Raw genomic sequence first — 23,035 nt, 5'->3', positions numbered from 1 at the left:
AATCAGAAGAACTAAATGAGGTGTGTGATGAAGCGTGGGTTGCCCCCGATAAAAAGATGCTAATTTCAAAGAAGTTATTGGCTTTATACCCTTTCCCGCCAGAGGTTAGGGCGCGCTGGGAAACGCCTCCTAGGGTGGACAAGGCGCTCACACGCTTATCTAAACAAGTGGCGTTACCCTCTCCTGAGACGGCCGCACTTTAAGATCCAGTAGATAGGAGGATGGAAAATATCCAAAAAAGTATATACACACATACAGGTGTTATACTACGACCAGCTATAGCGACAGCCTGGATGTGCAGTGCTGGAGTAGCTTGGTCAGAGTCCCTGATTGAAAATATTGATACCCTGGATAGGGACAATGTTTTACTGTCTTTAGAGCAAATAAAGGATGCATTTCTTTATATGCGTGATGCACAGAGGGATATCTGCACACTGGCATCACGGGTAAGTGCTATGTCCATTTCGGCCAGAAGAAGTTTATGGACGCGACAGTGGTCAGGCGATGCGGACTCAAAACGGCATATGGAAGTTTTGCCGTATAAAGGGGAGGAGTTATTTGGAGTCGGTCTATCAGATTTGGTGGCCACGGCTACAGCCGGGAAATCCACCTTTTTACCTCAAGTTACTCCCCAACAGAAAAAGACACCGACTTTTCAACCGCAGCCCTTTCGTTCCTTTAAAAACAAGAGAGCAAAGGGATATTCATATCTGCCACGAGGCAGAGGAAGGGGGAAGAGACAGCAACAGGCAGCTCCTTCCCAGGAACAGAAGCCCTCCCCCGCTTCTACAAAAGCCTCAGCATGACGCTGGGGCTTCTCAAGCGGACTCGGGGGCGGTGGGCGGTCGTCTCAAGAATTTCAGCGCGCAGTGGGCTCACTCGCAGGTAGATCCCTGGATCCTGCAGATAATATCTCAGGGATACAGGTTGGAACTAGAGACAGATCCACCTCGCCGTTTCCTGAAGTCTGCTTTACCAACGTCCCCCTCCGAAAGGGAGACGGTCTTGGAAGCCATTCACAAGCTGTACTCTCAGCAGGTGATAGTCAAGGTACCTCTTTTACAACAAGGAAAGGGGTATTATTCCACTCTATTTGTGGTACCGAAGCCGGATGGCTCGGTAAGACCTATTCTAAATCTGAAGTCATTGAACCTGTACATAAAGAAGTTCAAGTTCAAGATGGAGTCACTCAGAGCAGTGATGGCGAACCTGGAAGAAGGGGACTTTATGGTATCCTTGGACATCAAGGATGCGTATCTCCACGTTCCAATTTACCCCTCACACCAGGGGTACCTCAGGTTCGTCGTACAAAACTGTCACTATCAGTTTCAGACGCTGCCGTTCGGATTGTCCACGGCACCTCGGGTCTTTACAAAGGTAATGGCCGAAATGATGATTCTTCTTCGAAGAAAAGGCGTATTAATTATCCCATACTTGGACGATCTCCTGATAAGGGCAAGGTCCAGAGAACAGCTAGAGATGGGATTAGCACTGTCTCAAGAAGTGCTAAAACAGCACGGGTGGATTCTGAATATTCCAAAATCCCAGTTAATGCCAACAACTCGTCTGCTGTTCCTAGGGATGATTCTGGACACGGTTCAGAAAAAGGTTTTTCTCCCGGAGGAAAAAGCCAAGGAGTTATCCGAGCTTGTCAGGAACCTCCTAAAACCAGGAAAGGTGTCTGTACATCAATGCACAAGAGTCCTGGGAAAAATGGTGGCTTCTTACGAAGCAATTCCATTCGGCAGATTCCACGCATGAATTTTCCAGAGGGATCTGTTGGACAAATGGTCAGGGTCGCATCTTCAGATGCACCAGCGGATAACCCTGTCTCCAAGGACAAGGGTATCTCTTCTGTGGTGGTTGCAGAGTGCTCATCTATTGGAGGGCCGCAGATTCGGCATACAGGATTGGATCCTGGTGACCACGGACGCCAGCCTGAGAGGCTGGGGAGCAGTCACACAAGGAAGAAACTTCCAGGGAGTGTGGACGAGCCTGGAAACGTCTCTTCACATAAACATTCTGGAACTAAGAGCAATCTACAATGCTCTAAGCCAGGCAGAACCTCTGCTTCAGGGAAAACCGGTGTTGATCCAGTCGGACAACATCACGGCAGTCGCCCATGTGAACAGACAGGGCGGCACAAGAAGCAGGAGTGCAATGGCAGAAGCTGCAAGGATTCTTCGCTGGGCAGAGAATCATGTGATAGCACTGTCAGCAGTGTTCATCCCGGGAGTGGACAACTGGGAAGCAGACTTCCTCAGCAGACACGACCTTCACCCGGGAGAGTGGGGACTTCATCCAGAAGTCTTCCACATGCTGGTAACCCGTTGGGAAAGACCAATGGTGGACATGATGGCGTCTCGCCTCAACAAAAAACTGGACAGGTATTGCGCCAGGTCAAGAGATCCGCAGGCAATAGCTGTGGACGCGCTGGTAACGCCTTGGGTGTACCAGTCGGTGTATGTGTTTCCTCCTCTGCCTCTCATACCAAAAGTATTGAGAATTATACGGCAAAGAGGCGTAAGAACGATACTAGTGGTTCCGGATTGGCCAAGAAGGACTTGGTACCCGGAACTTCAAGAGATGATCACGGAAGATCCGTGGCCTCTACCTCTAAGGAGGGACTTGCTTCAGCAGGGTCCCTGTCTGTTTCAAGACTTACCGCGGCTGCGTTTGACGGCATGGCGGTTGAACGCCGGATCCTAAAGGAAAAAGGCATGCCGGAAGAAGTCATTCCTACTTTGATTAAAGCAAGGAAGGAAGTAACCGTGCAACATTATCACCGCATTTGGCGAAAATATGTTGCGTGGTGCGAGGATCGGAGTGCTCCGACGGAGGAATTTCATCTGGGTCGATTCCTACATTTCTTGCAATCAGGATTGTCTATGGGTCTCAAATTGGGATCTCTTAAGGTTCAAATTTCGGCCCTGTCGATTTTCTTCCAGAAAGAATTGGCTTCAGTCCCTGAAGTCCAGACTTTTGTTAAGGGAGTGCTGCATATACAGCCTCCTGTGGTGCCTCCAGTGGCACCGTGGGATCTCAATGTGGTTTTGGATTTTCTAAAATCTCATTGGTTTGAACCACTAAAAAATGTGGATTTGAAATATCTCACATGGAAAGTGACCATGCTACTAGCCCTGGCTTCGGCCAGGAGAGTGTCAGAACTGGCAGCTTTATCTTACAAAAGCCCATATCTGATTTTCCATTCGGACAGGGCGGAACTGCGGACTCGTCCGCATTTTCTCCCTAAGGTGGTGTCAGCATTTCATCTGAACCAGCCTATTGTAGTGCCTGCGGCTACAAGTGACTTGGAGGACTCCAAGTTACTGGACGTTGTCAGAGCATTGAAAATATATATTGCAAGGACAGCTGGAGTCAGAAAATCTGACTCGTTGTTTATATTGTATGCACCCAACAAGATGGGTGCTCCTGCGTCTAAGCAGACGATTGCTCGTTGGATCTGTAGCACAATCCAACTTGCACATTCTGTGGCAGGCCTGCCACAGCCTAAATCTGTAAAGGCCCACTCCACAAGGAAGGTGGGCTCATCTTGGGCGGCTGCCCGAGGGGTCTCGGCATTACAACTTTGCCGAGCAGCTACGTGGTCAGGGGAGAACACGTTTGTAAAATTTTACAAATTTGATACTCTGGCTAAGGAGGACCTGGAGTTCTCTCATTCGGTGCTGCAGAGTCATCCGCACTCTCCCGCCCGTTTGGGAGCTTTTGGTATAATCCCCATGGTCCTTTCAGGAACCCCAGCATCCACTAGGACGATAGAGAAAATAAGAATTTACTTACCGATAATTCTATTTCTCGGAGTCCGTAGTGGATGCTGGGCGCCCATCCCAAGTGCGGATTATCTGCAATAATTGTACATAGTTATTGTTAACTAATTCGGGTTATTGTTGTAGGGAGCCATCTTTCAGAGGCTCCTCTGTTATCATACTGTTAACTGGGTTTAGATCACAAGTTGTACGGTGTGATTGGTGTGGCTGGTATGAGTCTTACCCGGGATTCAAAATTCCTCCCTTATTGTGTACGCTCGTCCGGGCACAGTACCTAACTGAGGCTTGGAGGAGGGTCATAGGGGGAGGAGCCAGTGCACACCACCTGATCGGAAAGCTTTACTTTTTGTGCCCTGTCTCCTGCGGAGCCGCTATTCCCCATGGTTCTTTCAGGAACCCCAGCACCCACTACGGACTCCGAGAAATAGAATTATCGGTAAGTAAATTCTTATTTTCTTTGCTGCTGTCTACCTTTTCCGTAGCCGCTATCATGTGACTAAACAAAAATCTCTATGGGGTATCACGGAGGTAAACATTGCAAAAGGCCTAGTCCCTAGTGAATCTCATGAGATTTGCTAAATGTGCGTGCTATAACCTTGTGTCTTGTCCCAGAACTCCAGAACTTTTGAGTAAGATCATAAACCAGTAGGTTTAAAACTTTGTCATCAATGTCCCTTAATAGTCCAGGTTTTACCTATATCCATGCTTGTGCACAGATGGCATAATCAAACTGACTGGTGCTAAGGAAATCTGTGCTTAAGCATGGATTTATTTAAAACCTGGCTTGTTAAGACAACTTGAGGACAGAGGCTGAGAACACTGCCGTAGTCGGTGAAAAATATCTGCCTCCGGTAGGCCACATTTATAGTAATTGGAATCTGCCATTAAGAAATTTTAATTAAGGGGAGTATAATGGGCTTTGTGTAAAATCTTTCCATGCATTTCTATTTGTAATGTGGAAACCAATTGCTTGTTCATTTTACCATAAGCCTGCAATAGAGATTTCATATCAGGGAAGGCATCTTCCCACTAGTGCTGCATACATACAACCTGGAATACCGCTCCACCAGTGCTATTTGACCAAAGATGTTCTGATCTCCTATTCCGTCTAGTGTTATCCGCCCTTCCATATATCACATAGAAACTGCAGTGAACGCCTCAGTGTAATGCGGGCAGTAACAGACCGAAAAAAAAAAACGCAGTTCTTCCCATTAGCTGGTAATTTGCCATCATTACAGGCATACGCTGCAGCTTCTATGTGATATATAGAAGGGCGGATAACAGTAGACGGAATAGAGGATATCAGAACATCTTCTTTGGTCAAATAGCGCTGGTGGAGCGGTATTCCAGGTTGTATGTATGCATTGTGTTGGTGGAGAGTGGAGACCCTCTTTTTGGAATACACACCGCTAGCTGCTTTTTTTAAAGTGCTCGGTCTTGTACTTCTACTGTATCTTTTGGTATAAAGATCTTCCCACTTGTATGCACATGTGTAATATATTATGTTGTCCTGAACACACTTTCCATAGTCAGACAGCCATTTTGGTATAGTACCTTCCTGAAGGGTTCACCTATGAGGAAGATATTATACCGAAATGGCTGTCTGACTGCAGAAAGATTCAGGATGAAACGTTGAACCTGATAAGTATATACTGCTATTCCATGGCTGGATTGCTTGATTACACATCTAATTTGCTCTTTTTTGATTATTACATTGGTGTGCTGCTGGATAGGAATACGGAGTATATCAAATGACCTGGCATGTTTTTATTGTTTTTGTTGATGTTTCTAATTGTTCTTAATTGTTAAATGAGGCAATTGGCCCTGTGTGCTGTATTCAGTTTCCCTCTAACTTTAACTTCAAGTCCAGCATGAGGAAGGGACTCTGTGCAAGGTGTTAGTAATATTGTCTGTCATTAGTTCTTGTATCACAGCGCTCTAGCGTATCTGCAGTTTTCTTATGGCAACACTAGGCCAAAAGTTTCTTATTTAGAAATTCAGCAAAGATTACTAAAGTAAGAGGATACGGTCATTAGGTCAACCACACTTGGGTCGACATGAATTTTTCACGTTTGTTTTTTCATTTATTGAACTTTTTCTTACTTTACGATACACGTGGACTACGATTGGGAACGGTAACCAGTGCCAAGCGCAGCGGGAGCGGAGCGAGGCACCTTGCCCGAAGCATGGCGAGCTAGGGGACACTCTGCACTAATTGGGGTTCCCAGTCACTTTACGAAGAAAACTACACCAAAACAACAAACTCATATCGACCTAGTGACCATGTCGATCTAATGTATGTCAACTAATAGTGGTCGACCTAATGACCCATACCCAGAGTAAGTAATTTGTGCTTACCTTGGGGTCGGTTATGTGATGGACAGGGGTTGCGCTTCTGCTTGTCCACATATTTTATTATAGGCAAAACCAGTGCTCCGTATGGGAACCACTGGTCTAAGTAATATGTCCATTACATGATGCTTTTACAAGAAACCACTTACTCTTCAATAAACACATCCACAGTTTCACTTGCTGCTGAGCCATGTCACTCTGCCTATTTGTCATCATGATAAAGGGTTTATTACAACCATGTTTCTACCTCTACTATTGTAGTACACCATCTATTGTTTTGCTGTGCCCTGATCTGCCCCTTAATTCACATGTTTTGTTACTCATATCTGATCAAAAATAACTTCTTAAATTCTGGTTTCAGTGTCTGCTTTAAATGTGCACTCTAGATCTGCATTCAGTTTGCTATAAACATGCTTATGTCTATGATCTATTCCTCTCCAGCTCTGTAAACCTGTTGGCTATCATTAAATACTGACTCAGACGCTGTCTCAGTCTTGCTTTACCTGTCTTTGTTCTACAGCCCCAACCCCCTCTTCCCTTTTTATTTTCATTTTTTTTTTACCTCCTCCTTTCATGTCCTAACCTGGCCACACTAGACCTATAGCCTACATTGGCTTTATCCACTCTCCACAGCTCTCACATGGTACACAAAATGGGACTAATATCAAAATGCTCTTTGGATGCTCATCTCCACTTTAAAAAGAATTGCTCTGAAGAGTTTATTTTAAAATGTGTTCCCTGGTTCGTGTGTGATTCAATAGATGTGCAGTAAAAAGATAAAAAAGTCAATTGGTCGACTCATAAATGGTCAAAAGGTCAACAAAAACACCATACATAAACATTATATATATTTTTTTTTTTTTGCTTGTCATTTTGTATGTTTCACCATATCTGAGCCAAATTTGTGCAAACGTGTACCCTCGTGGGCTCACTTTGTGTGCCTTGCTGCGCTATGCGCAGGTTACTATTCCCAATCATAGTCCACATGGATGGTTAATGATAGAAATGAAAACTTTTTTTTTTTTAAATGTCCACCATTGTCATGTCAACCTTAAGCACTGTCTGCCTTTTACCTGTCAACCTTTTGACTCTATTGACTCTGCCAATACCGTTCTCCAGTGCCTCTCACCATCCAGTCGCCGCAGCTGGCAGCTTCTCATCCAGTCGCCGCTGGCAGCTTCCCATCGCCGCCGCAGCTGGCAGCTTCTCATCCAGTCGCTGCCGCCGCTGGCAGCTTCTCATCCAGTCGCTGCCGCCGCTGGCAGCTTCTCATCCAGTCGCTGCCGCCGCTGGCAGCTTCTCATCCAGTCGCTGCCGCCGCTGGCAGCTTCTCATCATTCAAGCGCCGTCTGAGGCGTCACTCCTCCCTGCTAGCCAGCGTGCCCGCCGTGTTGCTCAAAACTACAATAAGAAACGGCTCCCAGCAGCTGCAGCAGGCTCTGGACTGTGTTGTGACAGAGTCTGTACACTAGTCGGCGCAGCACAATCATTGAAGAAGATTACATCTTTGACTGCACGCGGCTGCACTCCCTGGGGGATTAAGTAAGTTATACTTGTGAGCAACTAACGGAGGGGAGTGTGTGTGGAAGGGGGAAGGGTATTGGCAGCAGCTAACGATGCAAACATGGGGAATGGGGCAGTGCTCAACATACTCTGCCCAACCCCACAGTGTCTATTATACACACCCAATACCCCCACAGTGGACAACAAACACCCTCCACCACACACTTACCCACACAGTGCCCATTATATACCATCCATATCCACACAGTGCCCATTGTATGCACACCCCCATACCCACACAGTGCATATCATATGCGCACCACATAGCCCCACAGTGCCTATTATTTACCCCCCACAGTGAGCAACAAACACCCCCCCCCCCCACTTACACACTGTGCCCATTACATACCCTCCATACCCACACAGTGCCAATCGCATGCACACACCCATGCCCACAGTGCCCATTATAAACACCCCTCATACCTACACAGTGCCCATTATAAACCCCCTTCATACCCATACAGGCCAATTGATGCTTTTGGTAGCCTTCTAGACCTGTCATAAAATTAGGGAAGTCTGCTGTGGGACAATAAGTGGCTTGATACCTGCATGTCTGGCATTATTAGGGTACCTGTTTCCTGCCCCATGGTCTGACAATATTGGGGTGTGTGGTTTGGTAACAGAGGGTATGGGATATCGCCTCCCTAGCACTGCATACAGCACTACTTGTCTCTAACCCCATCCTTGCCCTTAATACTGTCATAACTGCTATCTACCCTTACCCCCTTGCTGCCCCAACTGACACATGCCTTTGCCCCCCTCTACCCCAACTGCTAACTTCTCCCAGCACTGCATAAGCTGCCACCTGACACCCACCCCCTGCACTGTCCCAACTGCTGCCTGCCTTTACCCCTCTCTGCCCCCAGCACTGCACCTGTTGGCTATGTGAGATCAAGGCAATGTATTTTACAAGCATTGTCAATACTGAAAATATGAATGTGACTTGCCACGCTGTATGTGTAGGGCATGTGGGGTTGGTCTGATGCTATGTGGGGGGGCATATGAGGAGCTCAAAAGCATAAATTGCAATGGGACCTAGAAACGGTGAAGTAGGACCCCAATTTTTTTAAGTGAGGGTTTCCACAGGACCCACAAACCTACAACCCTTTATTAGGTAAACCTTCCCGCTACTCTCTCTTGGCTGCTTTGACTAAGCACAATGTCCTGTTCTGGTTTTCACACCGGACATCCCATAGTTCAGTGTTGGGATCCTTTTTACTTTGTCTAGATTACCTTGTTGCTGATGCCACCTAGCTGTACACCTCCCCTTGGTTTTCTTTACTACAGCCACTTATTGTCCTGGCTGCTTGTTTCATTCAGTACAATTTTAATGTGCTTGATCTGAAGAATAATTATTTACTTTATAGCTTACTACATAGTATTTACACAGAATATATTAAATCCTTCATAATCCCTACCCATTTGAGCTTTACAATCTATGGGGGAAATGAAGTCTTCAGTGTTTTCCAAACCCCACCATTACAGTACATGTTTTAAGGATATACATGCTTGAGCAACCGAACTGTTATGCCGGTATTTGGGAAACTGTTCTAAAGGGTGGAGAAGGTGCCCATAACAGCTACACTCTCTTCCCTAAGGTTCTCTACCACACAGGTACATTGAGTGTATTTTCACCCTATGCAGCCGCTTCTGTGTGGATAACGCTATGCAGCTGCCTCTGTGTGGATAATATCTGCATCTGGTGTACTATTAGTCATTATCAGTGTTCTTGCACACTGAGAGATCCGTGCTTAAATTCTAAGTAATCTGACTAGATTGCTTAGAACTCAAGCACAGATCTCTGTGTGTACCCTCTACAGCAAGCTATTGCCAGTTCTACATTGGCCTGCATGCAGGTACAATCTAGCAGGTCGCTCATTTCACCGCTGGATGAAATGTGCGCCCCCCTTTCGCTCAGCACACATCGCGCTGTGCTGAGCGGGGGGAGAGAGAGATCGCTCAGCACACATCTCTCCCCGCGTGTACAGGGCTTTACCATATACTACCTGGTGGAAAAGATACTGTTTCTATTGGGTATATTTTCCATTACATTCTGGCCTACAGGACTTACAGTTGTGAATACATTCCCTAACTTTACATACCAGCAAATGCCTTCTACCTCCCCAGTTCTACCTGTTTGGTCATAAGGCTCACTGAGCCCAATTTGCATGTGGTTTTGCGTAGCTGTAGCTTTGTGTTCATTTTTTGAGCATGGATTTCATGAAGATGTGCTACAGAAATGGGCATAGGTTCAGCACATGCACTATTTTCCAGGTATCCGGTCTATAGATCTATACTAAGAAGGTCTACAGTCAATAGGTCAACCACTAATGGTCGACAGGGTCAAAAGGTCGACATTATTATTGTTATTATTATTATTATTATTCCTTTTTTCAACTTTTGCTGCATTTACTGTCCATGTCACAAACTATTACCTTTTAGTAATCTTGTGGCAAGCGAAGCATTTCAACAAATTAGAGTAAAAAAAAAAATTCAAAACACCAAAATTTTTATTTTTGTGTGTTGACCCTTTGTCCCTGTCGACCTAATGACCGTCTACCTTTTACTGTAGACCTAATGGGATATGGTTGTTAGGTCGACAGTCATAAGGTCAACATTGCCGTTAGGTCGACATGCCCGTTAGGTCGACAGGTCAAAAGGTCGACATGATTTATTTTATTTTCTCTTTTTTTTGGGGGGGGGGGGGTTTCATACTTAATGATCCATGTGGACTACGATTGGAATGGTAAGATGCGAGGGGACACAGTGTACTAATTTGGGTTCTCCGTCACTTTATGGAGAAAACACCAAAAACGGTAAAAAAAAAAAAAACACCTCATGTCGACCTTTTGACATGTCGACCTAATGAGTGTCTATCTAAGTTGGGTCGACCCAACGACCTATACCCAACCTAATTATTGTCTATCTTTATAATGTCTATCTTCCGTATCAGAACCAGTTTTCCACCATGCAGATCACAGCCATGAATGCACTAGGATTTTTTTAGGAAGTTATGTGCAGTTTGTGTTTAGACTGGAACAACTAGACCAGAGGTTCCCAAACTGTGTGCCGTGGCTCCCTGCGGTGCCTCGGGACACTTGCAGGGGTGCCCTGGGGTGGTGGTCCAGGACTGGTGGCTGCCAGTCATAAAATGTGGCCAAACAGAAGCAAATCTTGTCCCTCACCACACAACTTACCCTAAGGATGACATATAAACGTGATCTACTTAATGTAATATTTCTTTCTAAATTTCTCAATAAGAAATTTTTGGCCTTGGGGTGCTGTGAAAAAAATTCTGATATTCTAGGGTGCCATGATTGAAAAAAGTTTGGAAACTACTGAATTAGACAAAGCCCATGCAGTGCTGACCACTGTGCACCATGCCACATACTCATTTACAAAGCAGTTGACATTGCTGCTCTTTCAGTGTCTTAACTCTGGGGTGGTAAACACAGATATCTCTTGTCACTCCTGTCTCCAGCAGTGGAACTTCTGCTGGCTTTTACCATGGTCAGTATGTGTACAGAGCAGCTGTTTACTGTTGGTACTAGGTTCTGGTTTTCTTCCCCAAGCTGCATGATGGGCACATGTAAAAACCATGTACATTGGTTACATTGTAGAAACTGCATCATTATATACAGCTAAATGCTGGCATATGTGGTCCAGTTAAAATAGAAGCCATCGTTTAAAAGACGTAAGGAAAAATGTCCTTTGACGAATAAGCACTGCGCTTAGTCTGTGTATCCCGTCGTCTGAAGATAAAGGCCATTTTGTAGATGAGAGAACTCCTAATGTGTTCTAGCAAGGCCCTTCCAGGTTTGTAATCTACAAATGCTTAGCCACTATACAAATGTTTCTGCTCATGTAATACTTCTTATAAACTAGAGCCACAATCTTTTCTTATGATCTGTGCTGGAAAAGCTTTTATTTTTCTCCTGCATTTTACGGGTAATTCTGCTTTGCTTTTGCTTTACCATTTTATGGGTTCCTCTGATGTGATAAATTTGATTTATGAGCACCGTGGGAGTGTACGAGGACAAAAGGCTTTGTGTAAAATTATAGCTTCAATTTGTGCAGTGTCTCTAACTTGAATCAATCTGAGTTTTGGCTTCCGATATGGCCATTGTAATATTTTTGGGACAGCTGGTAAACAGACTGCACAGTAATGCTTGTGCATCTGTATGGAGCACTCTCCAATAGGAAATCATTTAGACACATTGCTTTTGGCGGATAGTCTCCTGCTTATACACCAAAACATGCAGATGCTGCAAAATCTGATGCTTTGTGCAATGTGAAAGAGAAGATGCTGGCTTCTCATTCATTGGGCAGAAATCTTGTGGTGCAGTCCTTACATGATGCTGCAGAATTTCCATGCAGAGCTTGTTACAGGTAATGCAGGCTCTGTAAGCATAATGTGGTCACTCTTCTGATCTGTAACCTTAGAAATCTGATTCGCCTCCCTGCGGGGCAATAGGTGGATCAGTGAAATACTGGTAACACAAAATGATGACCTTTATCATTGATCAAAGCCACACCATCAGCAAGGTAAATATTCACTAAGTAGCTGCAAGGACTGCCACAGGCAAGCCTTTTCCCTGAGACCCTGCCAGTTCTGAACTACAGGTCCGGGAAATTAATTTAGCAAACGAATATATTATTAAATGGGGGGGATGTCAGTTATAACTATTGTCAATTTGACTTTGCCTGTGTACAGCCTTGTAAAAGTGCTTTTAAGAACTATGGCTTCACCATAGACTTACACCACCTCTTTCCCTATCTCATTTTCTGCCACACCCCCACCCCAACACACATATCTCATGAGAAGGGCCTTCTCTGTGGCACTTAAATGGGTGGTGGAGGATAGGGGCGAGAGCTGCATCTCTGCTCCTCTTTCCTTGGTGTGCCGTATGCTGCACGGGGCTTACCTGCAGACTGCTGCTAGAGCCCGCCCAACAGCTGTAGACAGCAGGGAAGTGTTACAGGGGTTTGGCAGCGATTGTCGTGATCAATCCACTACTGGTATATTCTCTATTTATGTAAATCAAAAAAATTAAAAAAAATGTCTGTGGTAATTTGTACTTATGCACTTGGTTTTACCGCACCCCATTAACAGTGCTGTAAAACCATTGTGGCATAAAAACAAAAGATTATATTGAGTACATTGTATGCTGAAGTATAGAGAGTTCAAATGAAGTTTTGATGTTTTCACTATTTCACATGGTAGAGGGACATATTGGCTTAAAACTGGGTGGTAGGCAACGTGGCACTCCAACTTCTGTGGAACTACACTACCCAGCATGGATTGCCACATATTTGAGCATCTGCATACACAAAAACAGGCAGGACATGCTGGGATGTGTAGTTCCACAGGTGCTTTAATGCCACTTTCTCTAACGTCCTAGTGGATGCTGGGGACTCCGAAAGGACCATGGGGAATAGCGGCTCCGCAGGAGACTGGGCACAAAGTAAAAGCTTTAGGACTAGCTGGTGTGCACTGGCTCCTCCCCCTATGACCCTCCTCCAAGCCTCAGTTAAGATTTTGTGCCCGAACGAGAAGGGTGCAATCTAGGTGGCTCTCCTGAGCTGCTTAGAGTAAAAGTTTAAATAGGTTTTTTTATTTTCAGTGAGACCTGCTGGCAACAGGCTCACTGCATCGAGGGACTAAGGGGAGAAGAAGCGAACTCACCTGCGTGCAGAGTGGATTGGGCTTCTTAGGCTACTGGACATTAGCTCCAGAGGGACGATCACAGGCCCAGCCATGGATGGGTCCCGGAGCCGCGCCGCCGGCCCCCTTACAGAGCCAAAAGAGCGAAGAGGTCCGGAAAATCGGCGGCAGAAGACGTCCTGTCTTCAATAAGGTAGCGCACAGCACCGCAGCTGTGCGCCATTGCTCTCAGCACACTTCACACTCTGGTCACTGAGGGTGCAGGGCGCTGGGGGGGGGGCGCCCTGGGACGCAATGAAAATACCTTAAATGGCTAAAAATACATCACATATAGCTCCTGGGCTGTATGGATGTATTTAACCCCTGCCAGTTTTCCACAAAAAAGCGGGAGAAAGGCCGCCGAAAAAGGGTCGGAGCCTATCTCCTCAGCACACAAGCGCCATTTTTTCCTCACCGCTCCGTTGGAGGAAGGCTCCCTGACTCTCCCCTGCAGTCCTGCACAACAGAAACAGGGTAAAACAAGAGAGGGGGGGCACTAAATTGGCATATTAATATATACAGCAGCTATATTAGGGAAAAACACTTATATAAGGTTATAAGGTTATCCCTGTGTATATATGTATATATATATATATATATATATATATATATATATATATATATATATATATATATATATAGCGCTCTGGTGTGTGCTGGCAAACTCTCCCTCTGTCTCCCCAAAGGGCTAGTGGGGTCCTGTCCTCTATCAGAGCATTCCCTGTGTGTGTGCTGTGTGTCGGTACGCTGTGTCGACATGTATGAGGAGGAAAATGGTGTGGAGGCGGAGCAATTGCCTGTGTTAGTGATGTCACCCCCTAGGGAGTCGACACCTGACTGGATGGTCTTATGGAAAGAATTACGTGATAGTGTCGGCACTTTACAAAAGACTGTTGACGACATGAGACAGCCGGCAAATCAGTTAATACCTGTACAGGCGTCTCAAACACCGTCAGGGGCTATAAAACGCCCGTTACCTCAGGTCGATACTAACACGGACACTGACTCCAGTGTCGACGGTGAGGAAACAAACGTATTTTCCAGTAGGGCCACACGTTACATGATCACGGCAATGAAGGAGGTTTTGAACATTTCTGATACTACAAGTACCACAAAAAAGGGTATTATGTGGGGTGTGAAAAAACTACCCGTAGTTTTTCCTGAATCGGATGAATTAAATGAGGTGTGTGATGAAGCGTGGGTTTCCCCCGATAAAAAACTGCTAATTTCTAAAAAATTATTGGCATTATACCCTTTCCCGCCAGAGGTTAGGGCGCGTTGGGAAACACCCCCTAGCGTAGATAAGGCGCTCACACGCTTATCAAAACAAGTGGCGTTACCGTCCCCTGATACGGCCGCCCTCAAGGAACCAGCTGATAGGAAGCTGGAAAATATCCTTAAAAGAATATACACACATACTGGTATTATACTGCGACCAGCAATCGCCTCAGCCTGGATGTGCAGTGCTGGGGTGGCTTGGTCGGATTCCCTGACTGAAAATATTGATACCCTGGACAGGGACAATATATTATTGACTATAGAGCATTTAAAGGATGCATTTCTATATATGCGAGATGCACAGAGGGATATTTGCACTCTGGCATCAAGAGTAAGTGCGATGTCCATTTCTGCCAGAAGGGGATTATGGACGCGACAGTGGTCAGGGGATGCGGATTCCAAACGGCATATGGAAGTATTGCCGTATAAAGGGGAGGAGTTATTTGGGGTCGGTCTATCGGACCTGGTGGCCACGGCAACGGCTGGAAAATCCACCTTTTTACCCCAAGTCACCTCACAGCAGAAAAAGATACCGTCTTTTCAGGCTCAGTCCTTTCGTCCCCATAAGGGCAAGCGGGCAAAAGGCCACTCATATCTGCCCCGGGGCAGAGGAAGGGGAAAAAGACTGCAGCAAACAGCTTCTTCCCACGAACAGAAGCCCTCCCCCGCTTCTGCCAAGTCCTCAGCATGACGCTGGGGCCTTACAAGCGGACTCAGGCACGGTGGGGGCCAGTCTCAAGAATTTCAGCGCGCAGTGGGCACACTCGCAAGTGGACCCCTGGATCCTGCAGGTAGTATCTCAGGGGTACAAATTGGAATTCGAGACGTCTCCCCCTCGCCGGTTCCTGAAGTCTGCTTTACCAACGTCTCCCCCCGACAGGGAGGCGGTATTGGAAGCCATTCACAAGCTGTATTCCCAGCAGGTGATAATCAAGGTACCCCTCCTACAACAGGGAAAGGGGTATTATTCCACGCTGTTTGTGGTACCGAAGCCGGACGGCTCGGTGAGACCCATTTTAAATCTTAAATCCTTGAACACTTACATAAAAAGGTTCAAGTTCAAGATGGAGTCACTCAGAGCAGTGATAGCGAACCTGGAAGAAGGGGACTATATGGTGTCTCTGGACATCAAGGATGCTTACCTCCATGTCCCAATTTGCCCTTCTCACCAAGGGTACCTCAGGTTTGTGGTACAGAACTGTCACTATCAGTTTCAGACGCTGCCGTTTGGATTGTCCACGGCACCCCGGGTCTTTACCAAGGTAATGGCCGAAATGATGATTCTTCTTCGAAGAAAAGGCGTCTTAATTATCCCTTACTTGGACGATCTCCTGATAAGGGCAAGGTCCAGAGAACAGTTAGAGGTCGGAGTAGCACTATCTCAAGTAGTACTACGACAGCACGGATGGATTCTAAATATTCCAAAATCGCAGCTGATTCCGACGACACGCCTGCTGTTCCTAGGGATGATTCTGGACACAGTACAGAAAAAGGTGTTTCTCCCGGAGGAGAAAGCCAAGGAGTTATCCGACCTAGTCGGGAACCTCCTAAGACCAGGCCAAGTGTCAGTACATCAATGCACAAGGGTCCTTGGAAAGATGGTGGCTTCTTACGAAGCGATTCCATTCGGCAGATTCCACGCAAGAACTTTTCAGTGGGATCTGCTGGACAAATGGTCCGGATCGCATCTTCAAATGCATCAGCGGATAACCCTGTCTCCAAGGACAAGGGTGTCTCTCCTGTGGTGGTTACAGAGTGCTCATCTCCTAGAGGGCCGCAGATTCGGCATTCAGGATTGGGTCCTGGTGACCACGGATGCCAGCCTGAGAGGCTGGGGAGCAGTCACACAGGGAAGAAATTTCCAGGGCTTGTGGTCAAGCATGGAAACGTCACTTCACATAAATATCCTGGAACTAAGGGCCATTTACAATGCCCTAAGTCAGGCAAGACCTCTGCTTCAGGGTCAGCCGGTGTTGATCCAGTCGGACAACATCACGGCAGTCGCCCACGTAAACAGACAGGGCGGCACAAGAAGCAGGAGGGCAATGATGGAAGTGGCAAGGATTCTTCGCTGGGCGGAGAATCATGTGATAGCACTGTCAGCAGTGTTCATTCCGGGAGTGGACAACTGGGAAGCAGACTTCCTCAGCAGACACGATCTTCACCCGGGGGAGTGGGGACTTCACCCAGAAGTCTTCCACATGATTGTGAACCGTTGGGAAAAACCAAAGGTGGACATGATGGCGTCCCGCCTCAACAAAAAACTGGACAGATATTGCGCCAGGTCAAGGGACCCTCAGGCAATAGCTGTGGACGCTCTGGTAACACCGTGGGTGTACCAGTCAGTGTATGTGTTCCCTCCTCTTCCTCTCATACCAAAAGTACTGAGAATCATAAGAAGGAGAGGAGTAAAGACTATACTCGTGGCTCCGGATTGGCCAAGAAGGACTTGGTACCCGGAAATTCAAGAGATGCTCACGGAAGACCCGTGGCCTCTACCTCTAAGAAAGGACCTGCTCCAGCAGGGACCATGTCTGTTCCAAGACTTACCGCGGCTGCGTTTGACGGCATGGCGGTTGAACGCCGGATCCTGAAGGAAAAAGGCATTCCGGATGAAGTCATCCCTACCCTGATCAAAGCCAGGAAGGATGTAACCATACAACATTATCACCGTATTTGGCGTAAATATGTTGCGTGGTGCGAGGCCAGGAAGGCCCCTACAGAGGAATTTCAACTGGGTCGTTTCCTGCATTTCCTGCAAACAGGACTGTCTATGGGCCTCAAATTAGGGTCCATTAAGGTTCAAATTTCGGCCCTGTCAATATTCTTCCAAAAAGAACTGGCTTCTGTTCCTGAAGTTCAGACGTTTGTCAAGGGAGTACTGCATATACAGCCTCCTTTTGTGCCTCCAGTGGCACCTTGGGATCTCAATGTAGTTTTGGGATTCCTAAAATCACATTGGTTTGAACCACTCACCACTGTGGACTTAAAATATCTCACATGGAAAGTGGTAATGCTGTTAGCCCTGGCTTCAGCCAGGCGTGTCTCAGAATTGGCGGCTTTATCCTATAAAACCCCTTACCTAATTTTTCATACGGACAGGGCAGAATTGAGGACTCGTCCTCAATTTCTTCCTAAGGTGGTTTCAGCATTTCACTTAAACCAGCCTATTGTGGTGCCTGCGGCTACTAGGGACTTGGAGGATTCCAAGTTGCTGGACGTAGTCATGGCCCTGAAAATATGTTTCCAGGACGGCTGGAGTCAGAAAATCTGATTCGCTGTTTATCCTGTATGCACCCAGCAAGCTGGGTGCTCCTGCTTCTAAGCAGACGATTGCTCGTTGGATTTGTAGTACAATTCAGCTTGCACGTTCTGTGGCAGGCCTGCCACAGCCAAAATCTGTAAAAGCCCATTCCACACGGAAAGTGGGCTCATCTTGGGCGGCTGCCCGAGGGGTCTCGGCTTTACAACTTTGCCGAGCAGCTACTTGGTCAGGGGCAAACACGTTTGCTAAATTCTACAAATTTGATACCCTGGCTGAGGAGGACCTGGAGTTCTCTCATTCGGTGCTGCAGAGTCATCCGCACTCTCCCGCCCGTTTGGGAGCTTTGGTATAATCCCCATGGTCCTTTCGGAGTCCCCAGCATCCACTAGGACGTTAGAGAAAATAAGAATTTACTTACCGATAATTCTATTTCTCATAGTCCGTAGTGGATGCTGGGCGCCCATCCCAAGTGCGGATTGTCTGCATTACTTGTACATAGTTATTGTTACAAAAATCGGGTTATTGTTGTTGTGAGCCATCTTTTCAGAGGCTCCTTCTGTTATCATGCTGTTAACTGGGTTCAGATCACAAGTTGTACGGTGTGATTGGTGTGGCTGGTATGAGTCTTACCCGGGATTCAAAATCCTTCCTTATTGTGTACGCTCGTCCGGGCACAGTATCCTAACTGAGGCTTGGAGGAGGGTCATAGGGGGAGGAGCCAGTGCACACCAGCTAGTCCTAAAGCTTTTACTTTGTGCCCAGTCTCCTGCGGAGCCGCTATTCCCCATGGTCCTTTCGGAGTCCCCAGCATCCACTACGGACTATGAGAAATAGAATTATCGGTAAGTAAATTCTTATTTATTGTCCACCCCTGGCTTGGAATTGGCACACACAATAGACTAGTTTAAATCTTAATGTAATTCTATTTCTCTCTGTTTGCTTGCAGTTAGAACATGTAAACCTTTCAGCAGCTCAGACTCTTCGGGCAGCTTTTATAAAGGTAAGTAAACGCTGGTCTTAACAAGATCAGGACTCTCTCTCTCTCTCTCTCTCTCTCTCTCTCTCTCTCTCTCTCTCTCTCTCTCTCTCTCTCTCTCTCTCTCTCTCTCTCTCTCTCTCTCTCTCTCTCTCTCTCTCATTCATATATATATATATATATATATATATATAGTGTATGTATAATTTTTTTTATGTTAGTCCTTTTACTTCATCCGCTTACTTCAAATATCACTGCCAATAACTCTAAGGCTGCCACTTGTGACTCATAGTCCACTGACTTGCAGCATATGGATGTGTTCCACAGCAACTAGATAGATGGCGATTGCTTGCTATATCTCCTGGATTTGCACAAACACTAAAATAACAGGGGTTCACTATGGTATGCCGGCGGTCGGGCTCCCGGCAACCAGCATATCGGAGCCGACCGCCGGCTTACCGACAGTGTGGCGAACGCAAATGAGCCCCTTGCAGGCTCGCTGCGCTCGCCACGCTATTTTATTCTCCCTCCAGGGGGGTCGTGGACCCCCACGAGGGAGAATAAGTGACGGTATGCCGGCTGTCGGGATCCCGGCGCCGGTATATTGTGCGCCGGGATCCCGTCAGTCGGCATACTGAAGACCACCCGAATAACAGTGTAAGCTGCATGTACTGTTACTGAAGGCAGTAGCCTTACAACACTGATGTAGGGTGCATTTTTCCCTGAGTGGAAGGACAGTATCTGGGCGTACTGCCAAAGTGCTCTCCTATGTTCTTGTCCTTTCTATATGTTTTAAGGTACAGTAAGTGCCATCGTCACTCATTTTTACTCCTTCAGGCATATTTGTATCCTGCCCTTGGATACAATAATAGATGAACATAGGTTGTATACAGTGCACAGACCTATCTAAAAGAAACACAAGGAAATAAATCTGTTGGAAGATAGAAATAACTGAAGGAAGAGTTCACTTTGTAGTTATGGTTGCTATAGAAGCTGCACTGTTGTCCACTGCTTACAACCCAGTGATTGCGCCAAGCAAATAAAATGGTGGGTCCAGGAGACCCCTCACTTTAAAAAATTGGGGTCCCATCACATATTATGGGGGGGGGGGGGGGGGGGAAGAGGTAGGTGGCAATTCGGTCGGTGCTGGGGTCACGTGGCAGCGTGGGCATTGCTGTGGGCATTTAACAGTTGGGGTAGAGGGGGGGGGGGTCCAGTTTGAAGATCGACAATGTTTAGGTCGACCACTATAGTTCGACAGTCACTAGGTTGACAGGGTTTCTAGGTCGACGGGTCAAGAGGTCGACATGAGTTTTTTTTCATATTTTTTATTTTTGAACTTTTTCATACTTAAAGATCCTCGTGGACTACGATTGGAACGGTAATGTGTGTCGAGCAAAGCGAGGCACCTTGCCCAAAGCATGGCGAGCGAACACTGTGCACTAATTGGGCTTCCCGGTCACTGTACTGAGAAAACGACACCAAAAAAACATGAAAAACTCGTGTCTACCTACAAACCCTGTCTACCTTCATACCCTGTCGACCTAGTGACTGTCTACCTATATTGGTCGACCTAAACATTGTCGACCTAGACACTGTCGATTTAATAATCCACACCCGTAGAGGGGAGTGGGGGTAAAGGACAGGATAATGCAGACAGCAGGTGGGACAGTGCTGAGGGCAAGGAGGGGGCTTGTGGGTCCTCCGTCGTTCTCCTGCCAGGGCCGTCTCCAGGCTGTGTCAGGTGCTCCTCCTGCCGGAGCAGTCTCCATGCTGGGTACTGACTGCTGCTACTACTTGGAGAGGCACCAAGTGTCTGGCTCTGCCTCCATGTTTTCTATTCTCCCCCGTCCCCATTCCCTGCAGCTGGTCAAGGGGGGAAGTCAATGATTCAGGTGCTGCGAGATTGGCAGCAGCGGAGCGTGTACCCCGGGACCCACCCATTATGCAAAAGTGAGTCCCAGATACTCCTTTCAGGGTAAAATACGCGCCAACTGTATCCCATATGCTGCTTTTGCGGTTAACTCCTTGCCAGTGCTGCAGGCTCCGTTGTCCCTATATCTGTCACATCATACATCCTGTGAAAGAAGTGAGTGGCTTCTAGGGGGTGGTATCCAACTACATCAGTGATGGCTAACCTTGACACTCCAGCTGCTGTTGAACTACATATCCCAGCATGCCTTGCTACAGTTTTGTTTGGCCATGCTAAAACTGATGCAGGGCATGCTGGGATGTATAGTTCAACAACAGCTGGAGTGTCAAGGTTAGCCATCACTGAACTACATGATATAAAAACATTGGCTGCTAAAAACTTCAGGTTTTTGCACTTTTTACTGATGTTTTACCAGTTTGGTCCCCCACCCCTGACTGAGGCAGGTGAAACAAAATCCCTCGACTTAAGCTGAACCTGCTTATCGGGGCTAATTGTATACCCCCCTGCAGTCAATGACTGTGGGTAACTGGATACCCCCCTAGACTCTTACAAATAAAATAAATTAATTGTGGGTTGACAAACAGTGGCAAGTGTGCCCTTTTTATAGGCTAAATATAAATTAGTAAAAATAAAGTGAAGGCCTGAAAACTTCATAAATGATAAAATGATCTAACTGAGAACAGTCTTATTACTAGATGCTTATTATCGAGATGCTACTTTTTGTTTAATAAAAGATACACACTTAAGGCACTGGGAATAATTCTTGCATATCTCTCACAGGTTTTAATTAAAAAAAAACATGTTTTATTTGCATATCGCAATTTGTCACCATAAAAAATATCACAATAAAAATATCACAATAAAAAACAGTTCCACAACTGATGTGTAGAAAATACTTGAGGAACCATTTAGCTGGGTTCCATATACATAATTTGTATTGAACTGATGATTACACCTTGCTGGAAATGATCTTTATAATGGGAGAAGGGCTGAATCTCACCATGCCTTGGTGCTGCGGTGGGCTAGCTGTTTGTTACAGATCTGGTCTCGGGCTCGAAAGCTCGGCACCACCGCAGAGGGCTCTCCAGGCTATCCAGGCAAACTCCTTCCCTTTTGTTTCCAGCAACGCCTTTTGGTGATTAACACCTTTTTCAAGATCCAAACTTGAAGGCATGGTGAGATTCAGCCCTTATCCCATTATAAAGATCATTTCCAGCAAGGTGTAATCATCAGTTCAATACAAATTATGTATATGGAACCCAGCTAAATGGTTCCTCAAGTATTGTTTACACATGAGTTGTGGAACTGTTTTTTATTGTGATATTTTCTTTTGTGATATTTTTTATGGTGAAAAATTACGATCTGCAAATAAAACGTTTTTTTAATTAAAACCTGTGAGAGAGATCCAAGAATTATTCTCAGCGCCTTAAGTGTGTCTGTCTTTCATTATTTAGTTTCTGTTTTCAAGGAAACATTGTGCTCGTTTCAAAGACACACACAGGCTGCAAGGAAATTCCTAACTGCGCAGAAAGGTGTATATTTATTCCTAAATGTTTTGTTTAGTAGAAAAATATCTATTTAGGCAGCCTTCTGTCTCTGCTTTTACACATGGGAAAGAAGTCTGGTTGATGCGGCACGGCGCTGCGTTACGCAACATATAAGGTTTAGATCAAGTTCTCCTAACTCATCCCACTTACGTATGTGCACAGGTTTGTTATTGAAAAAAGTGTCAGGCATGAAATATTTCCCAGCTTCCCATGTGAGCGCACTAATCAGGCAGATGAAATGCAAATGTAATTAAAGCAGTCCCATGCGACCCACAGGGCAGATCTACCTCTGTTTGTTTGCCAAGGTGACCCTCGCTCTGTTTTAGATGTGACAGATAAACTGTGTTCTTCCAAAGCTGGCAGATGTAATGAATCACACTCTTATTAATGTGTTGGTGTTACTGACCCCACTCCATACATCCTGCAGCTTTCATAGCATTACACAGATTGTGATTAATTTTGCTGCAAATAAATACTTTACGGAGTTGTTTTAGTATACAGCAATAGTTTCTTGATCTTCTATCCAAGAAAAGTCTATGGAAAATAGCGGTCCGGTTTGTAGTTAAAGCATAGGTATGTCACTTGAGACAACAAGTAAATGAACTGTATTCTGCAATCTGGAGCACTTG

At 46.0% G+C, this 23,035-nt stretch overlaps 1 protein-coding gene across 1 annotated transcript in view; it reads left to right on the top strand.

The window, feature by feature from the left end:
- Positions 1 to 23,035, top strand: part of PDCD10 (programmed cell death 10) — a 67,628-nt gene that overhangs the window by 20,359 nt on the left and 24,234 nt on the right. Inside the window, exon 3 of the mRNA XM_063916195.1 lies at positions 18,897 to 18,950. Coding sequence (XP_063772265.1) covers positions 18,897 to 18,950 — 54 coding nt within the window. The remainder of the gene's footprint in view (positions 1 to 18,896; positions 18,951 to 23,035) is intronic.

The sequence above is a fragment of the Pseudophryne corroboree genome, chromosome 4 (assembly GCF_028390025.1).
Source record: "Pseudophryne corroboree isolate aPseCor3 chromosome 4, aPseCor3.hap2, whole genome shotgun sequence".
NCBI lineage: Eukaryota > Metazoa > Chordata > Amphibia > Anura > Myobatrachidae > Pseudophryne > Pseudophryne corroboree.
This window is presented reverse-complemented; position numbering and strand designations above follow the sequence as displayed.